The 21,995-nt window shown below is 37.1% G+C and overlaps 4 protein-coding genes and 1 long non-coding RNA gene across 9 annotated transcripts; 3 read left to right on the plus strand and 2 right to left on the minus strand.

Moving 5' to 3' along the window:
- The first annotated feature begins 1,891 nt into the window (after positions 1 to 1,891).
- Positions 1,892 to 3,973, plus strand: LOC124205779 (D-aspartate oxidase-like). Of its 2 annotated transcripts, none has more exons than XM_046603296.1 (7): positions 1,892 to 2,152; positions 2,381 to 2,584; positions 2,663 to 2,786; positions 2,862 to 3,007; positions 3,124 to 3,277; positions 3,368 to 3,649; positions 3,718 to 3,973. In XM_046603296.1, exons 2-7 carry the CDS (start codon positions 2,385 to 2,387, stop codon positions 3,841 to 3,843), a joined length of 1,032 nt encoding a protein of 343 aa, XP_046459252.1. In that variant the 5' UTR covers positions 1,892 to 2,152; positions 2,381 to 2,384; the 3' UTR covers positions 3,844 to 3,973. The 2 variants fall into 2 exon arrangements, with proteins under 2 accessions (XP_046459252.1, XP_046459247.1); XM_046603291.1 differs by having other exon boundaries at positions 1,904 to 2,245.
- A 1,485-nt stretch (positions 3,974 to 5,458) lies between these two features.
- Positions 5,459 to 10,797, plus strand: LOC124205760 (adenosine 3'-phospho 5'-phosphosulfate transporter 2-like). Its single transcript, XM_046603272.1, has 8 exons — positions 5,459 to 5,786; positions 5,872 to 5,993; positions 6,065 to 6,161; positions 6,269 to 6,434; positions 6,496 to 6,686; positions 7,009 to 7,119; positions 7,221 to 7,291; positions 10,507 to 10,797. Exons 1-8 carry the CDS (start codon positions 5,580 to 5,582, stop codon positions 10,679 to 10,681), a joined length of 1,140 nt encoding a protein of 379 aa, XP_046459228.1. The 5' UTR covers positions 5,459 to 5,579; the 3' UTR covers positions 10,682 to 10,797.
- LOC124205822 lies at positions 8,597 to 10,472 on the minus strand. The gene is made up of 4 exons (XR_006879485.1): positions 9,685 to 10,472; positions 9,369 to 9,619; positions 8,938 to 9,304; positions 8,597 to 8,873 (listed from the first exon to the last, which is right to left on the minus strand). It is a non-coding gene; the product is annotated as an uncharacterized LOC124205822 (long non-coding RNA).
- A 933-nt stretch (positions 10,798 to 11,730) lies between the features above and the next one.
- Positions 11,731 to 14,120, plus strand: LOC124205806 (dnaJ homolog subfamily C member 5-like). Of its 3 annotated transcripts, none has more exons than XM_046603324.1 (8): positions 11,739 to 12,011; positions 12,082 to 12,193; positions 12,260 to 12,302; positions 12,362 to 12,495; positions 12,563 to 12,694; positions 12,878 to 12,949; positions 13,133 to 13,274; positions 13,622 to 14,120. In XM_046603324.1, exons 1-8 carry the CDS (start codon positions 11,992 to 11,994, stop codon positions 13,699 to 13,701), a joined length of 735 nt encoding a protein of 244 aa, XP_046459280.1. In that variant the 5' UTR covers positions 11,739 to 11,991; the 3' UTR covers positions 13,702 to 14,120. The 3 variants fall into 3 exon arrangements, with proteins under 3 accessions (XP_046459288.1, XP_046459280.1, XP_046459271.1); XM_046603315.1 differs by having other exon boundaries at positions 11,747 to 12,011; positions 12,857 to 12,949; XM_046603332.1 differs by lacking the exon at positions 12,878 to 12,949 and having other exon boundaries at positions 11,731 to 12,011.
- LOC124205752 lies at positions 14,015 to 21,789 on the minus strand. Of its 2 annotated transcripts, XM_046603261.1 has the most exons (14): positions 21,409 to 21,789; positions 20,938 to 21,231; positions 19,567 to 19,675; positions 19,377 to 19,465; positions 18,957 to 19,145; positions 18,804 to 18,873; positions 18,543 to 18,709; positions 17,831 to 18,022; positions 17,549 to 17,743; positions 17,309 to 17,425; positions 17,157 to 17,191; positions 16,962 to 17,071; positions 16,209 to 16,514; positions 14,015 to 15,059 (listed from the first exon to the last, which is right to left on the minus strand). In XM_046603261.1, exons 2-14 carry the CDS (start codon positions 21,131 to 21,133, stop codon positions 14,192 to 14,194), a joined length of 2,643 nt encoding a protein of 880 aa, XP_046459217.1. In that variant the 5' UTR covers positions 21,134 to 21,231; positions 21,409 to 21,789; the 3' UTR covers positions 14,015 to 14,191. The 2 variants fall into 2 exon arrangements, with proteins under 2 accessions (XP_046459217.1, XP_046459207.1); XM_046603251.1 differs by having other exon boundaries at positions 20,938 to 21,789.
- Between the last annotated feature and the right edge of the window lie 206 nt (positions 21,790 to 21,995).

The following is a 21,995-nucleotide window of genomic DNA, read 5'->3' on the forward strand; positions in this document are numbered from 1 at the left end:
ATAGAGAATTGAAATCTGAATCTGATTCATTCATTCAATTTGCAGAACGTGTGGTAAAAAAATTCAAATAAATTCACAAGAAGTGACCCTGTCAACTAGCCCCCTCTCCCCTAGAATATTGTCGATAATATATTAATTAACGTTAATAATTAATATACAGCAAAATGTATTTATTTTATAAAATTATTAAAAAACGTTTATGTTTTGATGGACTTTTTCCATTTTCCGTAGGAACGATAATGCAATAGTAGTCATAGGCATAGCAAATAGCAGACCCTCTCTCTATATACTATTACTCTTCCTCCCTATCTTGTATGCTGTTTGTATACCAACGATAGTCGATAACACCAATATTGTGTGAAGTAACACAATACCCAAAGCTAAATTCAAACTTTTATTATCTTGTTTTCCATTAGCTTTTAACTATGAGTGAAATTTATTTTATTTACATTTGTTATTATTCGACTTTTACTCTTTTAGAGTCATCTAGCGGGCTTTTCTAAATACAAGATTGTCAAGATTGTCAGCTACCTACCCTGCGTTAGCAAGCTACTCGAAGGGCTGTTAGTGATTTTAAAAAAATTGACTATAAGACCTATCTCCTGCTGCAACCAGGATAACAATGTAACTACTAATACTATTAACTTCTAATTACTAAATCCAACTACTAATTTTATTAACTAATAATTACTTACTCACTCCAACTACTAACAATGGATTGCACTCATATTTTTAAAAAAACTTTTGTACTTTTTACTCCACACTTGCACTGTCGAAACATTCGACAAATTTTGAAGTGGAAAACTTTAGGGTTTAGGGAAGGGTTCTCTGAGTTGATTTTATTGTAAATCATTCTTTATATTCGTATAGAGTGAAAAATTGTGCTTCTTTTGGCACAAAGAAAAAATTTTTAGCTTTACTTTTAGTATTTTTTGTAAATTTTTGAAAACGCCGTATTTAACACGGCGCATATGGGGGAAAACGGGTGTACCTAATAAACTGAACGATACCGTAGCGCCGTGGGGGTTAATCCTACGACAACTTCATGCGTAGAAAAAATGTAGATCATCATTAGATCTACTCAGGGCCAAAAGGAAAAAAATCTAGCCCAAGTGGTTCAAGAGTTATTGCATTTTTTCTAGGACACGTAGTGCCATAAGAATGCACTGAAAATAGGGGGGTGTACCTAATAATTTGGTGGGTACTGTATATCTCGGACACAAAAGAGCAACAACTTACAGGTCTAATATAGCCCCGTTTTCCCCCTATATATCTTCTCTTTTGGCTGTTGAGGGAGAGATGAGGAGGGCGACATACCTGTGGTATATAGCCTACTGCGTGCCGTCCGGTCGTTATTATTAAAATCGGAGAGAAAAGTGCATGGTAATAAAAATAGACAAAACCAACATATTAATCAATAATGACGAGTGCTAGTGTTTCAAGTTTTTAAATCCACTCAATACAATGGACTTTTTCGGCCGTCACTGTATGACCCATTCGCGGTGCACTATTGTGTATGGCGACTTGGATGACTCTGCTTATGCTTAGCATTCTAGATTCTTCTATTGGATACTGTACTTTAACACATTAAAGATAACATTTTGTTTTATTTTATTTTTGCTTGAATGGCCAATTAGCGCTAGATGGCTATAGTTGTAAAGGTAATCTAGTGAGACAATTTAAAACTAATCCATTCCATACCAGCAAAAAAAGCGTGATTAGAGAAAAAAACCTTCGGGTAACTTAACAGAAAAAGTGGAAGTAAAAAATCGTTTATCATTTCACGGCAATATTATAAAATAGGAACAAATTCATTCAACAAAAATATTTCACATTTTCTTAAGGCATTTTATAATTAGGTAGCGTCGAACTTCGTACATGGCAACAGTGCTTTCCAGTTATTCATGAAAGTTCGGCTGTTGATTATTGAATCAGAATCACGGCCGAAGCGGACTACCGGAGATCAATTTAAAATTTGTAACATTTAAAATTTACATTTCGCTAATGTAATCAAACTGGGGAATTCTGTATAGAATCCTCCTAATCCTATGGAATAAAGTCAATCATATGTTTAGATAACAAATTGAATTGCTAATAGGGCAAGTCGACAAGTTTTTCTTTTTGATGTTGTTCGAATCCTTATCGAAAACTGGTGAGACTTTGACCCTTTGATTTTAGTTTTTTGTAAATAAGATAACAAGGAAAGAATTAATTTTCCTCTGTTGGATTGAGAATATTCACTTAGGTAATATAAGCAAAATAACACATTCAGCAATAATTAGTATCAAATAAATAATTGAATTTAACTTTATTTCTTTGCATGTTGTTTACACAATAAGATATTGTTAATTTAATCATAATTTTTTTCATTTTTCCCAAGAATAATGGAAGAAAAAAAACAGATATGTGTACTGGGAGCTGGAATCGTAGGGATGACCACTGCTTTTATGATGAAAGAGAAGCATACCAAATGGGATGTCACGATCATAGCAGATAAATTTGAACAAGACACTTTAAGTGACATTGCTGCAGGCATATTCAGACCATCAACAAGTTTTAAAGGACCCACATCAGAAATAACAAAGTAAAAAAATCACTGTGCTGACTTAATTGTCTAAATATTTAACTGTCTAATTATAATATGATTATTATGATTTGACAGGCAATGGCTTGTGGATGCCTACCATCATTATAAAAAAATACAAATCACCAAAGAAACTGCTGAAGCTGGTGTACAAGAAGTGTCTGGTTATGTACTCTCTTCAAAGTTCCCTGAAGTAACAAAGGTGAACACCGTAAAACACATTCTTAGTCTTAGTTTGTTGTACAACATTATTAATTTTCTTTGTATTTACATACAGAATCAATTTTTGGAAGACCTTCTACCTGTGTACCGTCGTGCCAATGAGCTTGAACTTAAAATCTGTCCAGGAGACTGGAAATATGGAGCATTCTTTACCACCCTTGTGATTGAAAGTCGTTATCATTTGCCTTGGCTTAGAAATAAGTACGGTTAATTAACATTAAAGGAAACAATGCTAACATGTTTTCTATTTTCTTCCCATCCCCAAATTTTTCGTTGTCAATATATTTATCTTTTTCTAATACCGTTGTTATTATCAGGTTTGAGAGGCTTGGTGGAAAAATCGTTAAAAAAACCATCAATAGTTTCCAGGATGTCGAAGACTATGACCTAGTAATAAATTGCACTGGATTCGGAGCTAAAAAATTATGTGTAGACCACGATCTGGTACCGATACGAGGACAGGTTTTCAAAGTAAGACAGTTTTAAATAATATATATGTGGCAGTTTTACTTTCAGTTATACTAAATATGAAATAAAAATGACATCTTTAAATAAAACCAGGTAAAAGCTCCATGGGTGAAGATGTTTTTCTACGGAGACTATGATACATACATAATTCCTGGTATTGAGTACGTTACATTGGGAGGTTGCCGTCAATTCGATAGCTTTAAGGAAGAAGTTGACAAGTACGATTCTGCCTCTATATGGGAACGCTGTACAGAGCTTTTACCCAATCTAAAGAGCGCTGAAGTTATAAGAGAGGTTGCAGGACTTAGGCCACATAGGACACCAGTACGAGTTGAAAAAGACGTATTTATCACCTCTAGTGGGAAGCGTCTTGATGTAATTTTTTTTGTGTTTACTTGTAAGGTTTTCTTTCTATTGAATTATATTTTCTGAAATTAACGTAGATCGTTCATCACTATGGACATGGCGGATATGGAGTTACAACGGCACCTGGCACGGCTAAATACGCTGTTCAATTGGCGGAAGAAGTTCTGAGTGGCATTAGATCCAATATCCATTCCAAGCTTTAAAGAACTGCATAGTAAATCTTAATTTTAAGGTGCTATGAATCTTTTATTGTTCAATTGTTAGAATTGTCTAATATTCAATGGTTAGATGTGTTTAATATACAGTGGGTACCGAAAGTATCCGTACGGCTGAGAGGATCAGTAGGGAAAACGCGTTTTTCTTAACGTTTCCATTAAAAGAATTCTCGGTGGAATTCAATGAAATTTTTTCCGAAGGTTTATAATAGGGTGGGGTTTCATGTGATATTTTTTTGGAATTTTTCAACAACGCGATATGTGTTTTTATCGCGTTGCCTAAGTATCCGTAGTAGATTTTTCTAACTGAAGTTTTGACAAAAAGGGCCGAGAGGCCTAGTAGGGAATGGGCTTACTTTTGGAGGCCTGTTATTTGGTAACAACGCAATATTATAGGGTGGGAAAGTTCTTAAAAAAAGAGCTGGATTAGCTCTATGTGTGGTCATAAGATCACATTTTTTAAGTATCATTTATAGCAATGAAATTTAAAATGAAAACACGAATTCATAAGTTTTCCGTTTTTTCTCTCGATCATGGACTACTCTAATAAAGGACGAGACTCTTAGCCTATCTCGCCGTGTAAATACTAGTCGGGTGGGCTATTTTCATGAAAAAATTAATGAAAAATATCAAACATATTCAGTTTTTTCGCTGATTCTAACTATGTAGATAAATCTAAGTAAAATTAACTAATCAATAAGATATTGTAATTTTACTTTCAGCAGTAAGGGTAAAAGTGGGAAACACCGGTGCCCTCTAGCAACAAAGCACCCTAAGCTCTTGCCAATATAACCTACAAGGTAAAGGAGAGTTAGGCAGCTATGTCAGAGGAATAGAGATAAGAGAGTGGTCTCTCTTGCACGCAATGGGTATCTGCTTGTAAACTTACAAGAGCTTATGAGGTTTGGTTCCTAGATGGCACCGGTGTTTCCCAGTCCCACTATTTAAAATTTTCAGTAAAAAATATTGAAATATCTCCACGAAGATAAATTTTAGGTATAAGAACATTAGGTAATTAAATGCTTATTTTTTTATTCTGATTCCGATTCTCCGGGAAACAAATTTACACGGCCGACATAGGAAATGCCGAAGAGTCCCATCCTTAAGTAGAGTAGTCCATGCCTCGATTCCCCTTCACCAGTGTTGCCATATCCCAAAATCTTTACCCTTTCTATTTCTCCCTATTCCGTCCATGTTCCGTCCAAAAGAGATTATGGGATGATATGGGCCACTGTAATATGGCCCACTGTAATTTCGTATAATTTGAGGTTATATGTCTTGATTCTTTTGTATACATAGAAAGACTCCTAAAATTTTAGAAAATTTATAATTTTGAAAAGTTGAAGTGAAAATAATTTGGTTGTACAGAAATCTCTTTGATACTTACAGAAACGCATCTAGCGGTAACGTTGCTAACTAGACAAATGAATTGTCATCTCGGGATCTCGCGGCACGACACCCTTTCATGGGATCGTCAATAGATTTAAAATTTAATCTTCGAATAATTAATTTTTTTTTAAAGGGATCAGTTTTAGTGGGGGAAAAAACGATTTTGTAGATGTAAAAACCAAAAGAAAATGTTTAACTCGCCTGGCTCTAACAACTAACAAGTGCTGCCATCACTAACACTTCGGCCAATTCGGTCGGCGGGATCAGTTGTTTACCTCTCGACTACGAACCCTGAAGCCGATTTTAGTTTTGATTTTTTTTTTTATTTCCATAAAATGAAGTCTGTTAATGATCCGGCAATTTTGGTTGAATCAAATAAATTGTCCGGTTTTGGTCATTCTAACAAATCTTCCAATGTGTATCAAGAACCTGTTTCAGTTACAATATTAGGGGTTAATATATCACATCTCACCCAAACTACCCAGTTTGTTTTGGTCTCATCAGGGGTGTTTATTTTCTTCGTTCTATATGGATACTTTTTGGTAAGTGAGACATGATGTAGAAATGATCGTTCTTGTTTTGTTTTTTATTTCACTAATCAAAGCAATTACATAAATTTATTTCTAGGAAGCTATATTTGTTCAGCCAAATCTCAAGTCTCATGGGCTGTATGTGACATTCATTCAGTTTGTGTTATACAGTTTGTTTGCAATAATAGAATCACAGTTAAAAAAAGACACAGAAAGAAGGTAAAAATTCATTTAAATGTTTCCACAGTTAATTATTAAAATATAATATTTTATTGCTTTCTGGATTGTAGAATACCTGTGCCAACGTATATCCTAATTTCATTTCTCACAGTAGCAACAATGACAATGTCTAATTTATCTTTGGAATATTTAAATTACCCAACCCAAGTTAGTTATCAATTAAATATGTATCTGTTTTCATATCTCAGTCATTTAAAAATCTTGTTCTGATAGATTTTGTATGTTTTATTTATTTTATTTATTTATCATAATAGGTTATCTTTAAATCATGTAAACTTATTCCAGTGTTAGTTGGTGGGATAATTATTCAAGGGAAAAAATACGGAACAAGAGATTTTTTAGCAGCTGCTGTGATGTGCATTGGGTTGATTTGGTTTACTCTTATTGATGTAACCATTTCACTTAACTTTCATCCTGCTGGTATATTACTGTTCTTAATTTGTTTTTTAAACTAAAGCTAATAATTTTAGTTTTTTTAAAGGTGTGTTAATGATTAACTTAGCCCTAGTTGCGGATGCTGTTATAGGGAATGTACAAGAAAAGGCAATGAAAAAATATGGAGCTTCAAATAGTGAAGTTGTTCTCTACTCCTACTCATTTGGAATCATTTACCTATTAGTGGCTTTGATTCTTAGTGGTCGCTTGATTCCTGCGATTACTACGGCTAATCAGGTTTGACAAACATATTTATATAGATAAAATTATACATAATTTCAAACACCAAGATATTTCCGAAACCCATCCGATTCAGCGACTAAACAGATTTAGGACTAATTTGGGTTTTTGCTTTTGCTAGTCTTGTATCATAATTTTTCCCGTAATGATTTTTCTTATTTACATTCTGAGTTCTGACCCTATTGACTGAGGTAATTTGAAACCGCCAAATCGGATGCATTTCCTTAATATATTATTTTTATGGTCTACGGGATGAAATATCATTCAAAATGTTTATAATACTTTTTTTTATGAACTTTGGTTTATAATACAACCCAAGTTCCCAGTTTCAATGTATGGTTTAGGATTTTTACTATCCATTACTGGTTATATGGGAGTAAATCTGGTTCTTACGCTTGTCCGAGTTGCCGGAGCTTTTGCTGCTGTAACAGTAATGACTATTTTTCTAATTTACTTGAAATTTGACACATGTTGTCACACGACTACTTTCAGGATTATTTTCTAATTAAATTAAATATTACTTGATATTAGGTTACGACGTGTCGGAAAGCCCTCTCTATCGTGGTCTCGTTCATTTTTTTTACAAAACCTTTTACGCTACAGTAAGTTCAAATAATTTACCATTCAAACACTAACGAAAAATTTCTAAAAACTGTTAATTATCAAGCCCCTTTGTGGCACCTTCGAGATTTTAATAATCTCTTTTCGTTTTTTTTCTTGATTAGGAACTTTAAAAATTTAGTTTTCGCAGTGTTCTCTTCGTTTGTCATGTTTTAATCTTACTGCCGCACCTCTTGAAACGAATTTAAACTCCAAAAGATTGATTCCGTTATAAAACTGTTTGAAACGTAGCACTTTGGCGTCATTCTGTTCGACCTGCCCTCTAGTGTTCATTTTATCTCTACATGCTAAAGAAAATGTCGTCTGCTGGGAAATCCCACTAAAACTTAAAAGTCAATCTGTGTGTCTTTTTCTTTTACAGATATCTCGCGAAAAACAAATAAGATATCGCAATTTTAGTTTGTTTCGTTAAAGGGAAAGTTCTTCTTTCAATTAGAGGTGGTTAGATTCTCAAATATTAGAAGCGAACTTTTTCTCATCATTTACAAGTTTTCCCTTTTTTTTGTTCTTTTCCCCGATTATCACCCCGTTAATTTCGTTAACACTTGTAAAAATTAGTCGTATCAGATGTAAAAAGTCATTCTACGTTGAATGAGATAGGTCGCTTCATGATCGGTGGATCACGAGAGCGTGAAAGTATGAAAAACCGTTTTCGTCTCCCCCCGCCCAATTCCCCAGGGACCTCTCAGGGTTAACACTATTTGGAGCGCTGTCTGAACTTTTGTTTCTTCAAATCTCTCACCCTTAAAAGGCGGTAAGCCTTCGGCTTTTTAAAATAAGAATTTTAAAAATCTCTCAGGGATCAAGCCCCTCTGTGGCACCTTCGAGATTTTAAAAGTCTCCTTTCGTTTTTTTTTTTCTTGATTAGGAAATTTAAAAATTTAGTTTTCGTATTGTTTTCTCTGTTTGTAATCTTATTAAATAGTCAACAATTAAAATAGTTAGTTCTCTAATCAGTCTTATTTCTCATGGTTGATTTTTTTTTAAATCATCATTTAGTCCCACTCATTGTGTGAAAATGTCGGAAGGAAAAGAGTGTTGGGTAGTGAAACTATTTGAAATAATGCACTTTGGCGGGATTCTGCTTTGCCCTGCCCTCTAGTGTGTGTTTTGACACTGTATTCTGTCAATTGTCCGTCTTGGCGTCATTGTTGTTGTTTTTTTAGTGAGAATTTTACATTGTGTAATGTTACATAATTTTCGATTTATTTATTCAATTTTGTAATTAAATAAATGAATTCAAATGTAACCCAAGAGTCGTGTGGAAAAATAATCCATTTCTGTTTATCATTTTCACCAGCTCTTTCTTCCCTTTTTTATTAATCGTAGGTTTGATGAGAGAATTAAACATAACGCGGCCAATATTCAGATTCAATTTTATGTTAATAGCATCAGTAGCAATCAGAACTTTACAGGGGTGATTTGGATTATTGAAACAAATGATCTAAATGACAAGCTCCTGTTATGATATCACTTAGGGTGTTATGTAAATCGACTGGCAACTTTTGTCATCTTCAAAACAAAACTTTCTGAAACTGAAATGTGTCTGATGATGAATGTAATCTGTAAATAATTTTATGGTTTAGTTTTTATTATAAAGAAAGATTACTGAATAAGAAATACATACTGTCAATTCCATTTTCAACAGTTGCAGCTTTAATTTCTCTCTGTTGATAAAGTTTTCGCCTAGCACCATTACATCATCAAGGCCTTTTAAATGAAGGAAAGCCAGAAGGGAAAGTTTTTTTGGATGCCCAATAAAGTATAGTGTGGTAGGATATCAGTAAGGGTGACATGTAAATCAACTGGCAACTTGTCGTCATCTTCAAGACATAATTTACTGAAAGAGAGCGATGTCTGATGATAAATGTAATCTGCAAATAATTTGTTGGCTGCTATGATATCACTTATGGTGACATGTAAATCGACTGGCAACTTTTGTCATCTTCAAGACAAAACTTTCTAAAACTGAAAAGTGTGAGGATGAATATAATCTGAAAATAATTTTTTGGTTTAGTTTTAATCAGAAAGAGATATTACGGAATAAGGAATACATACTGTCAATTCCATTTTCCACAGTTGCAGCTTTAGTTACTCTGTGTTGATAAAATGTTCGCCTAGCACCATTACATCATCAAGGTCTTGTAAATGAGGAAAAGTCAGAAGGGAAAGCTTTTTTGGATGCCGAATAAAGTATAGTGTCCTCATCATCATATCACTAAGGGTGACATGTAAATCAACTGGCAACTTGTCGTCATCTTTACGACAAAATTTTCTGAAATGGAGGTATGTCTGATGATAAATGTAATCTACAAATAATTGTGTTGATTAGTGTTCATCACACAGAAAGATTAGTGAAAAAATAAACACATACTTTCAATTCCATTTTTTTGAACATTTTCCAGTTGATTCAGCACCTACATGTGAACCATCTGCCAATCTGGTACCGATTTGATAGGTAAATGAACCATCAGTTGTGACACAAGATGCATGTTTTTCTTTCCTTATTTTAATCCTGCAATAGTTAAAATTTGAAAGATAAACACAGTGCTTCACAAGATGAAATCAATCACAAACATTCATACGATCAAATTTAAATACCCACAGTAGGCCATGCCATAGCCCACAACAAGCAGACTGACTGTTGCAAATTACCGTCGTCTGCTAGTCAACACACAATCAACTCAAAGTCAATCTGGGTGTCTTTTTCTTTCGCAGATATCTCGCGAACCACAAAATAAGAAATGCAATTTCAGTCTTTTTGGTTAAACGGAAAGTTCTTCTTTCATTTAGAGGTGGTTGCATCTTCTAAATTTAGAAGACATTTTTTTCCTATATTTTAGAAGTTTCCCCTCTTTTTCCCCCTTTTTGCTCCCAATCTCTCGTTCATTATGTTAATTGTTGTAAAATTTAGTCATTTCATATGTAAAAACTCATTCTACGTCGAATGAGGTAAGTCGCGTCGTGATCGGTGGATCACGAGAGCGTCAAAGTCCCGAAAACCGTTTTCGTCGCCCCCCGCCCAATTCCCCAGGGACCTCTCAGGGTTAATAGTATTTGGAGCGCTGTCGGAACTTTTGTTTCTTCAAATCTCTCACTCTTAAAAGGCGGTAAGCCTTCGGCTTTTTAAAATAAGAATTTTAAAAATCTCTCAGGGATATCGCATTGCGATTTTTTAAATTGTTGTTACTTATAGATATGTTTGGTCAGGATGCCTCGTCGTCTTGGGTGTGTATTTAAATGTCCTTAGCTCCCAGCGGCAGCAATCGCATTTGATATTCATTAAAAACAACTTTATCAACACTGCAATCAATTATGTTAAAAGACTAGTCACTAGGAAAAAATTGGCAAAAGCTGCAATTAGTGTCTAAATATTTTTTTTACATTGTTTTGATTCAAATGTTACAAATTTAATAATTTATTTGGTGGCTGTTTTGGTTAATCAACATTATCTACTGGCGTCGAATGAAATAAACATTTAAATTAATTATCTATTCCCGCTATCCCATATATAGGTCCTTCTGTGCGAATTTTAAAAGATGTTTCACCTTAAACTAACATGATGAAAATTTCATTTACCGGGAGGTACAGCTGTAAAATGTACACGAGTAACGTTCGACGCAGTAGTTTTTATCCTTATTTTCGATAAAGGAAGAAAATCCAAAAGTTTTCAATGAATACAAAACCGTCAAAAGAGTTCTGAACCAAAGGAGCTGTTTTAGGTTAGTGCAGGCCTAACTATTGCTGCTGTTGTGCTAAAACTCATGAATGATTGGATTTCGGATTTCCCTCTTCAAAGTTTGCTACTGTTTTTGATTCAAAAGGACTCCACGAAACTATTTTGGATAAGAGACTCTTCTGATGACGCATTGCGAGTTCGTAACGAAATACGAAGTTGCTCGTTTGCGTAAGGTGCAACCGGATCCAGCAATCTTCCTATTCTCATGCGTGCTTTCATCCGATTTCGGCGGATTCTGTTACAATGCATCAATATAACATTTCTCAATAAAATTTTTTCTTTTCTATTATTGTAGAGTTTTCCCTTATTTTCTTCGAAATGGGTCCAATCTTAAAATAGGGTTGCTGAATTTTTTTCCTTATCCAGAACTAGTATTTATAGATTATTATTTTTGGAATTCAAAAAATTTTAGAATTAGGCTAGCTAATCAAGCTAATTTGCTAAAATGCTTGTTTTGCTATTTATATTGAGAAAAAATATCCCACGAAAATCTTGATAATTTATAGCGATTAGGGATCGATGAAAAATATATTTGAAACCTTACTGGATGTTATAACTTCAAAGTTGTCTATATAATCTATCTTGGCTTACAAAATGCATTTTTTTTTTGTTCACCACTTCTGACTTGTGACTTCAGCACAAATTGTTAGTAACTAAAATTATCGTTAGGTGGCACAAACTTTCATTCTTATCTCCAGTTCTCTCCCACTCACACCGCGATTCTAGTCTGCGCATTGATCCGATTGCCGAGCATGAATGCTGCCGATAACTGAACTGTCAAAGGCTGAACGTAAAAAATCAGCGGCATTTATATCATTATACAACTGTCGTTGGTGTAAGTTCCATTCTTAAAAAATCTGTTTGAATTTGAACACGCCCAGTGACTCGCAAGGCGTATTTTGCAATTGTGGTCGGTATCCAATAAAACAGACCTAAAAAGACATGGACAAACGCCGCTATTCGTAAGTGATTTGATATTTATATGGATATAAAAAGATAATACTAACTAGGCATTTTCTTTGCGTTTGTTAGAACTACGGGTGACTCTTTGTATATTTGCATGGACTTAACCAAGCAGGCTACAAGTGATGACATCAAAAAAGCATATCGTAGATTAGCTCTCAGGTACCACCCTGATAAAAATGTAAGTCCTATTCCTTTCCCGTCATCCAATAATTATCAATTAATGTCTCAATTTTGTAATATGCAGCCAAGCCCAGAAGCAGCTGAGAAATTCAAAGAAGTTAACCATGGTGAGAATAAAGTTTATGTCATTTTTTTTTAATTTTTTATCCATTATTTTTATTTTCAGCTAATTCAATATTGAGTGATTCAACCAAAAGAAACATTTATGATAACTATGGTTCACTCGGGCTCTACATTGCTGAACAATTTGGTGAGGAAAATGTCAACACATACTTCCTAGTCACGTCAGGGTGGTGCAAAGTAAGGGACTCACATAAGAAATATGAATTTGATTCCATCATAATATTTGTTACACATTCATTTACAGGCTTTGTTTATTGGTTGCGGAATAATAACTGGATGCTACTTCTGCTGCTGCTGTTGCTGTTGTTTCAACTTCTGCTGTGGAAAATGCAAACCTAAAGCCCCTGATGAGACAGGAGATTATCATAACTTTCAGGCAAGTAGTGAAATATCCCACCTCTTCCATTACCAAATGCCTTTCCATTTTGGTTGCTACTTTTCTCTTGATTTTATTTTAGTTTGTTATGCTATAAAGGTTGCAGCATGTTAAAATATTTATGCTTGATCTTTCCACCTTTTCCCTGGGGAAACATAATAGTTGATTCAATATCCCACACAGGACGGACATCAAGAAGGTGCTGCTGCTAGTCAGCAGCCCATTATAGTTGAACAACCGCGGAGCCAGAAAGAGGTTAGTTCAATTTAAGAGTGTGGTGCGTTTAGTACACATTGTTTTCTCGTTCAATTTTTGTCTTAATGAATTTAGCTTTTCTCTTATCAGCTTGTTTGAGTTCCACTTCACAACCTCTCCTCATTCCCTTTGCAAGAAAATGTACGTATAGTCATAACGAACGTGTTTCTGTTTTGCTTAAAGAATGACGACAGCAGTGACGAGGATGAAGCAGAGGAAGTCAGAAGTGCGGCAAGAGAAGCGATATCTGTTCAACCTGAATCACGGAATGTCACCGAAACAACAGGCCTTAATCCATCGGACAAGCCGCCAACTTACGCTGCAGGTACCGGATCAATATTTTAAACTTATGTGTCTTTAAACTATAATTTTTGAATAGCTTAGTAAGTTAAGGTGCCACAAATGTCTTGCACAACTACAGCGTCTGTGTTTATTCTTTACCACCTACACAACACTGTTGTTATAAATTAGATTCCTTTCGAAGGAAGTAAGAGATTTCTTACTGATCTGTTTTTATAATGAATTTAATCTAATTTTTCTGTTCAATATAGAAATTAATAATCATATTATTACTTAGTTTGACAGTGTAACCATAGTTTTGCCTTTGTTTCTTTATCCACCATCATTTTCATGTAAAATAACGTACGTGTTTTCCCCTTTGTCGAATGTTAGCAACATCGCAGAGCGGAACACCGCAACATGGTTCAACAGCAAAGGCAGCCATACCTATTCAAAGCCATCATGATCCATGAATACGTTCGTCTCGATTGGCCACTATAGGAAACGGCCGTAAAACTTTTCAATTATTTTAAAATAATAGTTCCACTACCCTACTACATTTGGATGACCGATAAATTAACTAGATTGTCCGTTTATTTACTTTTCATAAAATTTTGAATAACGGTTCATTTTCTGGAATCATTTTGGTATTACAATTTCAGTGTGCATTATTCGATTATGCTTAGAGTAAAACGCCTGTCATTTTCTCTCTGCTTTCGAATTTTGATTAATGTATTTTCCCGTCTTTTTAGCAGACATTTTCATTTGTCTCTTTGGTCATTGACATATGGATGATTACTTGTTGTATTTCTTTTCTATTTCTCTCAGTTTTGTACAATTATTCGCCCAAATGGTATACAAAATATAGTCGTGTGTATGTGGTACAGTAAAACATAATATGATTAATAGACAATCTATAGACGATAGAAATATGTTAAGGGAAAAACAGGAGGGGAGGGGGATTTACGTTGACTTGGGTAAGGGCAGAGTGGCATAGATGTTTTGACTGTTGGTTTCCTCATTATGATCCGGAGTACTCTCGTTCTCTTGACTTTTACGTTTCGCTTCCCGGATGGGCAAAGCTGGTAATGGTCTACCTTCCTGGAAATGCGTCTTACTTGTTTCTTTGTAACGAATGCGTGAGTGTTCGATAAAATATTCGTTCAGCGAAACGTCGACAACCGTTTTCGGCATTTGCAGGTCATTAACTTTTTTAGGATGAAAATCACGAAATTTAGAAAACGATTTATTGAGGTGACCTTTTTGTGAATCGTCGATTTCGTGTGCGACGTTTTCGATTCCTTCGTTGCACTCCACTTTGCCGTTCGACTCGAGCGTAGGAGGCTCTGTCGTGATTCCGTTGCTGTAGATTCGATTTTTCTTCTTCTTGGATTTATCCACCTTGGCGTAGAGAAGCAGAATTTCATCCGGAGTGAGTGACGGTCGGGTCGAGTCGATAAAAGAAGATTCATTTTGGTACGAGTCGCATTGTAAGCTGAAATTTTCAGAGCAGAATTGGAAAGAATCGCGTTCCGGTTTGACGTCCTTGTCAATGTCGATATCCAAATAAGTGCTTTCCTCCTCTGAGCTGAGTGTTGAGGGTGACGACTGAACGTGGAAATTTGATTTGCGGAGGGGATCGTCTAATTCGTTGTAAACCGGTTCCGATTCCAATTTGGCCACCACTTGGTGTTTTTTGTTTCTTTCTCCGCTTTCATGGTCGGCGTTGGAAACGCCTTCTTTTGTCGAAGAATCCGATGTGTTGATCAGCAGCAGGTTGGTGGATGCCACTAAGAAACGTTTTTTGGCTTTTTCGAAAGCTGTTCGCATCCTAGAAAATCACAAGATTTACTATTAGTGACATCTGCTGTTGGATATTTTGTTCCTAAACAACGAGCTAAATGGACTACACACATTGTCGTTTCTCACGGTGAAGATGCGGTGCAGCAGCAACCGAAGCGTGATGGTAAATTTATATGTAGACAGTTTGGGAAACAAGGTATATTCATTTGGCAAAGATTTTTGTTTTGTGGAAATTATCACTGATAGCACATATGCGAGTCATCCTTCAGAAACTAGATTTCGGTCAAACGGCCCAGTTAATGTCACTCATATTCGACGACGTGAGAGAAAGTTCAAGCCCATAGCGCCGATTTATAGAGTATCATTGTAGCTATCTGGTAGCTTTCGTACATTGCGGTAGGGTTTTTTCCCGCAGTGAAATTACAGGGCTCTCGGCGACGTTTGATTCGTAATTCAACTGACAGCTCAGCAACAGTGACTTATCCTTTTCCAAACAAAGACAGACCGAATATAGCTAATACCATACGCTGTGATGCGCTCTTGGAAAGTTCGGGTCTTGAGGGTAGAGGGCAATCATAAACTTTCCTACATCAAAACTAGAACACGGGAGTACGCGCAGAAACCGGTCGGTAGGAAATAATGATCACATTGCTCAAAGACGTGTGTACCTTGATTGCTGAATTGAAGGCACGAAGAAAACGTCTTCCAAAATCTGACCGACTTAACGAGGAAATAACCATTTGGTGATATGAGTGAATGAGTGACCTAAGGCCTGAATCTAGTGCTAACAACCAACAAGTGGAACTGGAGAAATTTTTTTTTTTCTCAAATGGATTTGCTTCCTGATTTCCTTTGTTTTTCTCCCACGAAGCAAATCTGGGAAATAACTGTCAGCGAACGTCGCTACTTAGAGGAAGATAGCATGAAATTTTTAGGTGCTATCCGTTTTCAGTGACAGATTTGACGGGGAAAAGCAGTGCAGTATGTCAGCAAGGAAGAAGAAACTGTGAATCGGCGCGTTCTCGACAGCCCGATCCATCACGTAGACATTTTTTTAAAAAGAGAAAAACTAGACATCAATCCGAATAACAGTTTGCCACCTCCCACTTATTTACTCTTAATTGAGAAACAATATTCCCGATTTCTCAAGTTCCAATCATTCAAAAAAGAATCATACCTGCAGACGTTGAAAGTGATGCCAATAGCGACCATCAGAAAGACAGCGATGAAGACAACGATAAATCCCGTTGCCGCGACCGCTGTTCCGATTGACCGCGTAGTTTCTGAGGCCTCCTCCTCACCGAAGACGATACTGCTGCTCGAATTGGTGTTGCCGGTGCCCACGCTGACATTCGTCGTTTCCAGATCAACGTTTGATATCGTTACGGGCTGGAAAAATTCAATTTCTTGAATCAATGACGTCTGCTCGGGAGCAGTCGTGCTGATCAAAGTACCAGGAGGCACCAGCTCTTCCGTCGGTTCACTGCTCGTCATAACAAGAAGAAACGTTAAGTCATCCTCATCATAATGCAACGACTCGATATGTAGATCGGCGCGTTTCGCATAAGAAACAAATGACGAGGAAAACTCAACCGACAGGGTTCATTTTATACATGGATACTTGTTATCCGACATAGATTATTTTGTTCAAAATGTCATCTTCTAAGAAAAATCGATGAAATTTTGTGGAAATACATACGTTTGCCTGCTATTGCTATAGTATCAGGAATATAAAGAGTTCGCTGATGGAACGAAACAAGAAAAGAATGAGACGACCCTTACTTTTATGGGTCAATTCAAAACAAACTACCAAAACAACATAGAACGTAACATGCGTAACAGCTAATTTTAGGATCTGCTCTCGAACGATTGGATCCGCAATGGAGTTGAAACAACCAATAGAATTCTTATGTCACACGGCGCAGCCTACCTTGGTATTTCTGTTGTCGAGGAAAACGAGATGGAGACCGGCGGATAATATGTCGTTCTCAAGGCGCAGTAAAAATTCCCCTCCTTCCAGACGCCACTCTGCTGACACACCTGTGAAATCGAGAAAAAAAGAAATGTATTGCTATTATACAACGAGACTAATTTTAAAATCTTTAAAAAAAATGTAACAACTTACGATTGCTGTTTGGAGAGGCTTGTCTGCCAAAATTCCTGCAGTCAGATAATAATACATAATAATAAACAAATAAAATTATATTTGACTTGAATCAAGTGTTCTCAGCGGGATGACTTGATATGTAGTGCTCAACCATGTAAGCTTTGGTTTACTTTGTGGGACATATCCGTTGGAACAGGTGTACTGAGCGATGGCTCCTGGTTTCGTATGGTTGTCGACCAATTTGTAGACAGCGTTCAAAATAGGCCGAGGTAATTGGCAATCAGTAGCTGCGCATAACCAATACAAAAAGATCAGTCTGCCGTGACGAAGTATATAGGTAGCTTGCCGCAATTTCATTTAATTTTTTTTTCTTTTACGATTTATAATAAATTTCGTTTTATTTTTCTCACCTCGACAAAAAGGTGGGGTACCAGTCCATCGACCATCGAGACCACAGGTTCTCGTGACGTCGCCACCGAATATCATGAAGCCCTCCGAGCAAATATGTCGAGCAACGCTGTTAAAACTATTGTTGTTCAAACCGCGAGTGGGAAATAATTCGATTTGTCCATTGATCAAAGGATCTAACGGATCACATTCCACGGCTGTAAATATGTGAAATAGTTATGTAAATCAGAGTGTCTACATGCCATTGAACACGTTTGTACGTCAAACCGGACAACTTATAATACCTGTACACTGGGCGGCCTCGCTCCCAATCCAGTTGCCGTCTACGCAGCGCAATACTTTCGTTCCTTGCAGAATGAATCCCGTTTGACAAGTTAATTCGAAAGTGTTTCGATGTTTTTCTTCCAGCATCTGCGTTTGATTGACCGATGTAGCAAAAGCTGGAAGATCTGGTAACCCGCAGCTCAACGGTGAGGCTATAGAGGCGACAGAAGTAAAAGGAGATTAATGTCCAAAGTTAACAAAATTTCCCTAAATGAAGCCAAGAATGTGGATAACGTATGTCTTTCGGATTTTGCTTTGTAACTTTCACACACAAAGCTAATACAGGACTGAGAAAACTGTGAACCATGTGGGCATGAAGGCTTATAATTTCCTTTCACATTACCAGAGCTCGTTTCATATGATTTTCTCTCTCTATGGGATGTTGTATGTGCTATCGACGCACGTATTTTAAAAAACAAATTTTGAAGTCGCCGGGAAAGAAAAGAACTCAAGAACTGATTGCTGGAATTTAGAACGTAAAAAGCGCGGCGATCAAGAGTAGGTAAAGTGGAGTATATCGAACGCCTTGGATGCGGTGGCAACTTTCCATTGGTTATAACAAAACTTACGACGAGTTGCTTAACGAACAGTTTGAGTATATGACCGTTCACCGCATCCTTTTGGCTGCAGACGAACAATAAGCCACAAATGTATTGGTTGAAAAACAGGTACCTGGCAGGCCGTAGATTTCGATTTCGCACAAGGCAAAGTAGAAATCGTGGACTTGTCGTTCGTCACGGATGTGGAGGAAACGGCCGGGAACTGCTACCGAACCGTGCTCTCCTCGGCAATCAATTTGGAGTTTGGGGGCGTTGATATGCGATATCCCCGGGGTGCACCTGAGACAGCATAAGTAATTGTCACACTCAGACAAATCGAAGTGGGCTATTTTGGAATTTCTAAAGCATTGATCAATGGTTATGTATATTTTACCTGCGGTACTGAATGCCAGGAGCCGACTCCAACTTCTCGGCTATGAATACCGTCAATTGCTGGACGTAGCCTGCAGAATGCCACAGGTAAATTATTGGTCATTTGCATATAAGATTAAATAGAAACCGGGAGCTGGTCGGCTGCTCTACCTACCGTCTGGGACGTGGATGACGAGTCCAGAAATGAGGTAATTTTTCTTCAGATCAATCTGAATGAATCGGTCGTCGACTCGCGTGTCCAGGTAGATGCACGACCTTGTATTGCCGTCCACTATGAGATCTGGCCGGTAGTGATTAACGACGCGTGAAGAGGCAACGGCTTTTTTATAGGCCAAGTTATCAACTGTGTACAGGCAAAAAGAGATTTTCTTCAGTGGAAGACCTCTTTGTCATAGAGGTAGACACTGGTAGGCTGCACAAATTTAGAAACGAGAAGCGGAAGCGTGGACAGGGAAATTCTTGGAAATGACGACTATGAGGAAGGCATAATCACAAAAGTCTTCATATCTCACATTATAACAGCTCTGATTATGAAAAGAAAACGTAAATCGTGACTCAGAGAAAGGAAACTCACCACAGCGGGGCCGACTGCCTGACCATGATCCGTCATTCTGGCAAGTGCGGATCGAATTTCCCCCATGCAAAGCAAGTCCAGGCTGACAACTGCAATGGCATTTAATTTTTAAAATAAAGAAAACATAAGTAAGTAAAACCGAATACTGAAAAGTCTGTTCTGGCCATAAACTAGGATAATGTATACGTACCTATACTCCGTCTTCTGTCCAGGGTTGTAAAGTTCCGCAGAGTACAATGATATTTGTGTCCCGTTCTCAGCACGACCAGGAACTCCACACATTGGCATTCCTTCCGTTTCTGAACATAGAACAACCAACACCAATTAATTATTTGCATATTTGCCATTTGGTTAAAAAAAAACATTATAGCCTAATGGAACAAAAATAATAGAAAACAAATTAATGAAATTTTTCTGTTTGAGTGTGTCAGGCATCTTTAATGTATAAATGTGTCACAATGGTGTTATCCTGCACATACACTTTTTTTAATTTTATTTTTAAATTCGTCAGGTATTTTAGTAGAGCTCTCAATAAACTCATGAAATTCACAAAACCTTGTTTTGTTTAGTGGTGGTCAATTCGACAGTGACTGGATCGCTTAATTTTATGCAACACAATTTACTGATTCAATTTCATTTCACCAAGGAAGAACTCTCCAGTCCAAAGGGCAGTCCCTCGGGTTGTCGGTCAGTGGTCTGAGTGCTCGTGACTTTTCTTAAGCAAATCTTTAAATTATATTTTTTATATTGCGGTTTTATACTCTGACATTCTTTTGTGTTAGTTTTATCTACTAGATCTCTCCCTCAACAGGTGACTTGATATTGATAAACTAGCATAACATAAAATTTGATAGCGCGGCGGAGAACGATGGTTCTAACTGTATTCTGCGCAAAGATGGCGACAGTGTAAGGGGAATTTTGTGAACATTACAAAAGAGAAGGCAGGCTAGTTTAGACTTCAACAGTCAAGTGGTACTTTGCAGTGCACGTATACGTAGTAGCGACAACACTAAAGTGTGGTAGACTGTATACAACGGTATCTGGGCTGTGAGATGCTGTTCAAATTAATTTTCGTTGCCTAAGGCCATAAAAAAAGCGACTTGGGATCATGAAATGACGGAGTCATCACTTGAAGTGGGCTGATCTCGATCTCCGGCAGCGAGTTACATATCTAGGACATGTAGGCAGAATAATGCAGAGCTGTTGAAAAAAGGCACTTGACCCAATGACGAATCATATCCAAAGCGGCTTATTCATTCGCTCCCTTTTTGAAGAGCTTGAAGAGTTGCTTGAAGACGTTTCTTGAAGATAAAACTTAACAAGTTGAAAACAACTCCTTTTCCAGTGGTACCGACGTGGACGGCATCTGTATCTCTCCCTGTTTCAGCTTGTGCACAAAAGTGCTCTCAAAAGTGACGAACGACAAACCAAACGTTTACATTTGTTTTTGTCCTACTCAAAACGAAGATGAAAATGTGGGATTTTTTCCGGTTTAAATTCTACGCTAGTGCCAATCTATACGCACATAACAAATGATGAAGAATAATATAGAGAAACTCACCCAGCAATGAAATGAGGAGGAGACAAACAAAGAGCATCCGCACTTGGGTTCGATGAATCTGAATCCTGAAGCAATTAGAAGAGAATAGTCGGCGTGTGTGCTGGCGACGGGGAATTTTAGTGGCAGCCTCCGCTTCTGGCGTGGCGGGGGAGCGGACCAACGCGTTGCCTAGCACTCGTTGAACTTTAACAGCCATCGCCAATGCGCAATAGTTTGACACGACTTCCTTTCCTGCGTTTCCGTTAATGTTCTCTTCCCGTTTTGGAATGGGCTGTCGATTAGAGATGGATGAATCTGTCGATATTTGATATTTGAGTACGACTTCTTTGACGCTCAAAAGATGTGAGAAATAAATCCTATTGTTTCTCTCCAAAGTACATGACAGGCTATTTTTTTCTTTCAAACTGGTTGGCCGGTAAGACTGACGCAGACACCGTTAGACTAATGTCCTTTTAGTATTTCAATACATACCTATCCGTAACCAGTATACCAAAAATAGCCAAGAACTTTGAAAAACGACTTTCACTACTAGCAAACCGCAATAGTTAATATCCCACAATTTTCGAATCCATGCTTCTCAAATATTCTCTCGTCTAGTAGAAAATTCACTCAAACCAGCACTTTTTGGCTGGAAAAATGCTGTTCGATGATTTTTCTTCCACAGGATTTTTTTCCTACGAGTACACTACGCTACCCTCATCCGATAGCCGGCGCGTGAAAAACTAGAGAAGGTAATATTGGATTTGAAAACAAATAACGAAAGCTAACACGTTCTGCTTGAACTTGCGACAACGATTTCGGTAGCGGTTACGTCCACTCGTCGCCGCTACCTGGCCACAACTGACAATCCGTATGGGTTGTTGCAACTTTTAAAACACTAGCTGCAAGAGAGCTCTCCCATTTCTTTTCCGTCAGTCCGCGCTAGCGCTACCACCGTGTCGTAAGTCGTAACGAATGTAGGTCATACGAAAGGAAACATTGTTGTAATGCAATGTCGGTAAATCAGCTTTTCAAAGACGTCTAGTACAATATAATAGCGCTGCATCCGCAAATTTAGT

The sequence above is a fragment of the Daphnia pulex genome, chromosome 2 (genome assembly GCF_021134715.1).
Source record: "Daphnia pulex isolate KAP4 chromosome 2, ASM2113471v1".
Lineage (NCBI taxonomy): Eukaryota > Metazoa > Arthropoda > Branchiopoda > Diplostraca > Daphniidae > Daphnia > Daphnia pulex.